The sequence below is a fragment of the Argentina silus genome (assembly GCF_951799395.1).
Source record: "Argentina silus genome assembly, chromosome: 1".
Taxonomy (NCBI): Eukaryota; Metazoa; Chordata; class Actinopteri; order Argentiniformes; family Argentinidae; genus Argentina; species Argentina silus.
In genome coordinates, this window is record NC_139655.1 from 2375394 (window position 1) to 2382893 (window position 7500).

Here is a 7500-nt window from a genome sequence, read left to right on the forward strand (position 1 = left end):
AGACCCGGAGCTCTTGCGCGTGGTCAGTCAGAGTAACCTGCGGGGTGTAGTGGAGGGAGTCTACCACCAGGAGGCAGACATGCTGCTGGACACCAGAGAGCTCCAGACGGCCTCGCTGGCTGGACCCTACTACTGGAGGCTGCCCTCACAGTATCAGGGGAACAAGGTAAGATGAATATACAAGTCAATACATACATGTAGGTGAATAAATAATGTCATTTTTCCTTCTTCTAGCATTGTGACTGCCTATGGCCCCTGGTATTGTGACTGCCTATGGCCCCTGGTATTGTGACTGCCTATGGCCCCTGGTATTGTGACTGCCTATGGCCCCTGGTATTGTGACTGCCTATGGCCCCTGGTCCGAGCGTTGATTACTTTATGTTATGATGACTGCTGGATAGATGATTCACTTACTTAAACAAACATACTTGTCGTAAGTCGCTTTGGATAAAGGCGTCTGCTAAATGCCATAAATGCAAATGTAATATGTAACTCTGACATCTGAAACAACCGCTCTGTCAGATAAAAACATACAAACAACAATAACTTAACTCTTCTTCTTCTTTCTTCTGCAGTTGTTGTCTTACGGAGGGAAGTTGTCGTACATGGTGGCGTTCTACGCTGTGGAGGCGTCAGGGCTGGCCAACTACGAGCCACAGGTTCTGATCCGAGGAGGACACCTGAGGAAGTTGGTCATCTACGTCGACATGGTCGCCCCCGACAACGGGGTCAAAACGCGCCACGACGTGCCAATAACGGAGGTAATACAATACGATAGAACTTTATTAGTCCGTCTGTTGACAGTACAGTACCAGTCAAAAGTTTGGACACACCTTTTGGTTCACACATTCAATGGTTTTTCTTTATTTTTTATTATTTTCTACATTGTAGATTCATATTGAAGACATCAAAACTATGAAGGAACACATATGGACTTATGTAGTAAACAAAAAAGTGTTAAACAAACCAGAATATATTTTATATTTTACATTCTCCAAAGTAGCCACCTTTTGCTTTGATGACAGCTTTGCACACTCTTGGCAAGTTTGTGTCCAAACTTTTGACTGGTTCTGTATTTCCTTTTTTTCTTCCATCATTACATCATTAAAGCATTGAATGTTTATCATGACCATGACTGTGTTGATGTTTATCATGACCATGACTGTGTTGATGTTTATCATGAGCATGACTGTGTTGATGTTTATCATGACCATGACTGTGTTGATGTTTATCATGAGCATGACTGTGTTGATGTTTATCATGACCATGACTGTGGTGATGTTTATCATGACCATGACTGTGGTGATGTTTATCATGAGCATGACTGTGTTGATGTTTATCATGACCATGACTGTGGTGATGTTTATCATGAGCATTACTGTGTTGAGTCATTCAGTGTAATTCAGTCTGTTTGTGTTTCTCTTCAACAGCACAAGTGGAAGTACTTTAACTCGGTGTCAGAGAAAGCTGTCAGCCACGCTGACTTCATGTCTGTCCTCAGTAACATAGAGTACATCATCATCAAGGCTTCCTATGGGACTGGGCTGCAGCAAAGCAGGTCAGCACACACACACGCACACACACACACACACACACACACACACACACACACACACACACACACACACACACAAAGTCATATACACACACACACACAACGTCCTACACACACACACACACACACACACACACACACACACACACAAAGTCATATACACACACAAAAGTCCTACACACACACACACACACACACACACACACACGTACACACTTAAGACAGTTGGGATACATTAGACATTTCCATCCACTATCTGACATACCTTTGTGTCTCTCCAGAATCTCTAACATCACCATGGATACGGCTCTGGATGTGGAGGAGGGGTCAGAGGGCATGGAGGTGGCAAGGCTCATAGAGTCATGTGAGTGCCCATCTGGGTACGCTGGACTGTCCTGTCAGGTGAGACAGCTTTGCACTAGATAAATCACTGTTCTGGCCTGAGGTGGTCTTGTGGTCTCGTGGTCTCGTGGTCTAGCATCATGGCCTACAGTGCACACATATGTCAGCATGGGTTCCCTGCTGACATACCCTCTCCTCCTGACATTCCTGTCTCTCTTCACTCTCTATCCACTATCTCTATCCTCTATCTCTATCTCTATCCACTATCTCTATCCTCTATCTCTATCCTCTATCTCTATCCTCTATCCTCTATCTCTATCCTCTATCTCTATCCACTATCTCTATCCTCTATCTCTATCCACTATCTCTATCTCTATCCTCTATCTCTATCCACTATCTCTATCCTCTATCTCTATCCTCTATCTCTATCCTCTATCTCTATCCTCTATCCACTATCTCTATCTCTATCCACTATCTCTATCCTCTATCTCTATCCACTATCTCTATCCTCTATCTCTATCCTCTATCTCTATCCACTATCTCTATCCTCTATCTCTATCCTCTATCTCTATCCACTATCTCTATCCTCTATCTCTATCCTCTATCTCTATCCTCTATCTCTATCCTCTATCCACTATCTCTATCCTCTATCTCTATCCTCTATCTCTATCCACTATCTCTATCTCTATCTCTATCTCTATCTCTATCCTCTATCTCTATCCTCTATCTCTATCCACTATCTCTATCTCTATCTCTATCCACTATCTCTATCCTCTATCTCTATCCACTATCTCTATCTCTATCCTCTATCTCTGTCTCTATCCTCTATCTCTATCCACCATCTCTGTCTAACTGTCCCTCCTAAAGACCTCTTCATCCCCACTACCTCCCTGTACAAGTTTCTCTCCTGTAAAAAAAAAATAATAATAAAGTAATTTTTTGTTCTTCTAGCATTGTGACTGCCTATGGCCCCTGGTCCGAGCATAGATTACTTTATCTTATGATGACTGATGGATAGTTGATGCACTTACTTAAACAAATGTATTTGTTGTAAGTCGCTTTGGATAAAGGCGTCTGCTAAATGCCATAAATGTAAATGTAAAATGTATCCAATGAAAAATATAAGAGCAGGACTGGCCCTGTTTATTGACCGGTGTATCAAGGCATCCTGGACTCATTTGGGGCATATCAGACCCTCTACAGTACCACACCATCAGACCCTCTACAGTACCACACCATCAGACCCTCTACAGTACCACACCATCAGACCCTCTACAGTACCACACCATCTTCACCACCTGTGTTTTTGTGACTGATACATCAGTTGATAGGGATCTGCAGGGTTTGATGGTTTGGTGAGATGTCAACCCCCCCTCTGGGTCTTGTCCTACAGGAGTGTTCCCCAGGGCACCACCGCCAGCCGGTGACGGAGCTGGACGTGGGAGGGAAGCGGCCCCTCATCGCGCCCTGCGTGCCCTGCCAGTGTAACAACCACAGCCTGGCCTGTGACGTGGACACTGGGGAGTGCACGGTACTGTCCCATGATGCACCCTGTCTCACTCTCACTACGGTGCTCCTGTTGGACCCGTGGTAGAAAAGCAAGCTATATAATGAGCATCATCATTTATAATAATAATAATAATAATAATAATACACATTATTTCCGTAGCCCCTTTTTAAAACAATGTTAAAAAGTGCCTTACAAATCGATAAAACAGATATACAAATAAAAACAGAAATGTAAGTAGAAACAGTAAAAACACAGACACATTCAAATGAATAAGGGCAACGTCAGTTAAAGGCTAGTCTGTAAAGATGTGTTTTAAGAAGAGATTTGAACGTGTTGGTTCTGTTTCTAAGTGCATCATATGTCTGGCTCTGCTCTTTCACTTTCATGTATTATGATGTGATCATCTCTCAGGCTCTGAGCGGATTGGAAACAGACTCTAGGTTTAACCCTTTCCCTCCCTTTCCCTCCCTTTCCCTCCCTTTCCCTCCCTACTCCAGGGCTGCCAACACAACACCACAGGGAAGCACTGTAATGCCTGTGCCCCAGGGTATTATGGGAAGGTGAAAGGCTCTGTGAGTGACTGCTCTCTGTGTGCCTGCCCCCTCAAAGAGAACAGGTACCTGGCACACACACACATACACACACACACACACGCATGCACGCATGCACACACACACACACACACACACACACACACTCACACACACACACACACACACACACACACACACACACACACACACACACACACACACACACACACACACACACACACCTCAATCACCCCTCTCCTACATACACTCTCATTACTTGGACTAACCAGGTAGTTCTAATCCTAGTGCCCTTAGTTTTTATGCTAAAGGTGATTTTTCCACACTGTAATGGTGTGAACTGAGTAAGTCATTACCCTTTTACAATACAGACCGCCCCCAGCAGAGGGCATTGGTTGTACGGTGTTCTCACAGTCTCACTGTGTGTGTGTGTGTGTGTGTGTGTGTGTGTGTGTGTGTGTGTGTGTGTGTGTGTGTGTGTGTGTGTGTGTGTGTGTGTGTAGTTTCAGCCCCACCTGTGCCCTGGAGGGGGTGGTAGGAGACTTCCGCTGTACCAGCTGTGAGCCTGGCTATGAGGGACGGTACTGTGAGAGGTAAGAGACTAGCCACCACACTGCTACTGGGACTCTACTGTCCCACACTGCTACTGGGACTCTACTGTCCCATACTGCTACTGGGACTCTACTGTCCCACACTGCTACTGGGACTCTACTGTCCCATACTGCTACTGGGACTCTACTGTCCCATGCTGCTACTGGGACTCTACTGTCCCATACTGCTACTGGGACTCTACTGTCCCATGCTGCTACTGGGACTCTACTGTCCCATGCTGTTACTGGGACTCTACTGTCCCATACTGCTACTGGGACTCTACTGTCCCATACTGCTACTGGGACTCTACTGTCCCATGCTGTTACTGGGACTCTACTGTCCCATACTGCTACTGGGACTCTACTGTCCCATACTGCTACTGGGACTCTACTGTCCCATGCTGCTACTGGGACTCTACTGTCCCATGCTGCTACTGGGACTCTACTGTCCCACGCTGCTACTGGGACTCTACTGTCCCATGCTGCTACTGGGACTCTACTGTCCCACACTGCTACTGGGACTCTACTGTCCCATACTGCTACTGGGACTCTACTGTCCCACACTGCTACTGGGACTCTACTGTCCCATGCTGCTCATACATACCCTCTCAAATACAGGGGAGGTGAAAGGCTGGAGCTAGATTTACCTAAATGTTCTCTCTCTCTCTCTCTCTCTCTCTCTCTCTCTCTCACTTGCTCTCCCAATCTCTCTCTCTCTCTCACTCTCACTCTCACTCTCACTCTCACTCTCCCTTCCTCCCCCTCCCCTCCCCCCTCCCCCACAGGTGTTCAGTGGGTTACTATGGTAACCCCTCGTCTCCGGGGGGTCGGTGTGAGGAGTGCCAGTGCAGTGTGGCGGGGTCGCTCCACCTCGAGTGTGATTCGCTGACGGGACGGTGTGAGTGCAAGGCCGGGGTCAGGGGTCGTCTCTGTGACGAGTGTGAGCTGAGGCACGTCCTGGATGAGGAGCAGTGTGTGTGTGAGTATCCTACCTGGGTGTGTGACAAGCATGGCGCCCACACACATCTTACCTGATACACACACACATGCACGCATGCACACACACACGCACGCGCGCACACACACACACACAATAGGCTGGCATCGTATCCATGCCACGCTGACACCTGCTGTTCACAGCCTGCCGTGTATTGCCACCTCAAGGACGCACGTGCCCTGTGTCGCATTTAGTGCGGGCACTCGAAAAGACGCCTCCAGCCAAAGGAATCAGAGAGAGAGGACCCCAGATGTGGCATTGGCTTTTTGTCTGCTAGTGATGAATTTCTGTGAAGTTTTAACTCATACAAAATCTACACATCATAGAGGCTAATATCCCTCCTCTCCTCTGTGTCCTCTCTCTCTCTCTCTCTCTCTCTCTCTCTCTCTCTCTCTCTCTCAGCATGTGATGATGACTGTACAGGGGTCCTGCTGGATGACCTGGAAGCAGTGGAGCGCTCCTTCCTGTCTGTCAACCTGACAGGGGTCATCCTGGCGCCCTACAACGTGCTGGTCAGCCTGGAGAATGACACGAGAGACGTTAAGGTGAGAGGTCAACCTCAGATGACCCTCGACCCCCTGAAGGCTCTCTCACTCATCTAATTGTATCTATGCATTTCTTAATCTCTGTCGTTAGGTCACTTTCTATTTCTTTTCACTTTCTACATTTTTCATTTTAATACACTTCTCTCTAGACAAGCAAGAATTAGTTTTAAGTCAACTCAACTCAAACGTTAGCTTTGTCTTCAGCTGCCTCTTGGATAGAATAATAATAATAATAATAATAATAATAATAACAATATATGCCATTTAGCTGACACTTTTATCCAAAGCGACTTACATTGCAGTGAGTGCATACATTTCAGTATACACGGTCCCAGCAGGAAACCCAGAGGAATGCTACTGCCATGAACATCAAATTTGCACCTCACGTGTCTCCGTGTTTGTCCTCTAGACTCTGCTGTCCTGGGAGAGGAGTCCTTCGTATCACCTGAACAAGGCTGAGGAGGACCTCACAACCCTGACTAAGAACATCGGTGCACTGCTACAGGAGGTAACCAACATGGCTGACTCACTCCTCTACCTGACTCATCAGGCCCAGATTAAGACTAGTCCTAGACTGAAAGAGCATGTTCCACAGAGAATCTCCTTTTGAAGGTGCTTTGTAGTCCAGGAATAGGTTTAATCTGGGTCCAGGAAACAGTTCCCTAGTGCCATTTCTGGTTCCTCTAACTGTGTTGTGTATTTCCTGTCCCCCCTGCCTCCTGATTGGCCAGTCCACACGTGTATCAGTGGATGTAGAGAAAGTAGGCCAGTCCACAGAGGACCGTCTTACCCAGGGTGCACTGCTCCTCAAGTACATCTCCAACATTCAGACCAGTATCCAAGGTACGATCCAAGACTACAAACTCATATACTACTGAATCATTTACATGGATATCTTCACATAGTTAACATTCAGCCTTACACCCAAGGTACTGAGCAGTATACTTGAAAAGCCTGGTTTGTGTACCATGTCAATCTCCTCTCCCCTGTCTGTGATTGGCCCAGCCCTGGCAGAGAAGGCGGGGCGTCTGAACGGGACAGAGGAGGAGGGGATGGAGGAGACCAACAGCACACTTCTGCTGGAGGAGGTGGAGGCCATGTTGGAAACCATCAAGGGCATAGACCTCTCCCATGGCAACGCCAGCGTAACCAAGGAACACAGGTGAGTTAGTCCATGTACGGTGATGTAACCTTCGATGTGATTGTTGCTGAAGTGACTGTATCGTCAACTAACCCTGCTGTGATCCTTTATTTGGTCTGCAGTGTCGCGGTGTGTGTAGCGTTAATCACTGAACTACTTAAGTGTTGATCCCTTAACTAATGAACTCTGATTATGTCGACCTTCTGCAGGGCTGCTGTGGCCCTCCTCCAGAAGGTGCAGAAGAGCCTCCAGGAGCCTCAGGCGGTGCG

General features: G+C 47.0%; 1 protein-coding gene across 1 annotated transcript in view; it reads left to right on the forward strand.

The window, feature by feature from the left end:
- lama1 (laminin, alpha 1) overlaps nucleotides 1–7500 on the forward strand; it is a gene marked incomplete at its 5' end in the record, with an annotated part of 57660 nt that overhangs the window by 32287 nt on the left and 17873 nt on the right. The window contains 13 exons of the mRNA XM_083682078.1: nucleotides 1–166; nucleotides 576–761; nucleotides 1431–1558; nucleotides 1837–1957; nucleotides 3291–3428; nucleotides 3905–4023; nucleotides 4462–4551; nucleotides 5334–5527; nucleotides 5948–6090; nucleotides 6500–6598; nucleotides 6822–6933; nucleotides 7096–7252; nucleotides 7441–7500. The exon at nucleotides 1–166 is cut by the window's left edge and continues 14 nt beyond it; the exon at nucleotides 7441–7500 is cut by the window's right edge and continues 151 nt beyond it. Of these exons, the coding sequence (XP_083538204.1) occupies nucleotides 1–166; nucleotides 576–761; nucleotides 1431–1558; nucleotides 1837–1957; nucleotides 3291–3428; nucleotides 3905–4023; nucleotides 4462–4551; nucleotides 5334–5527; nucleotides 5948–6090; nucleotides 6500–6598; nucleotides 6822–6933; nucleotides 7096–7252; nucleotides 7441–7500 (1713 nt within the window). The remainder of the gene's footprint in view (nucleotides 167–575; nucleotides 762–1430; nucleotides 1559–1836; nucleotides 1958–3290; nucleotides 3429–3904; nucleotides 4024–4461; nucleotides 4552–5333; nucleotides 5528–5947; nucleotides 6091–6499; nucleotides 6599–6821; nucleotides 6934–7095; nucleotides 7253–7440) is intronic.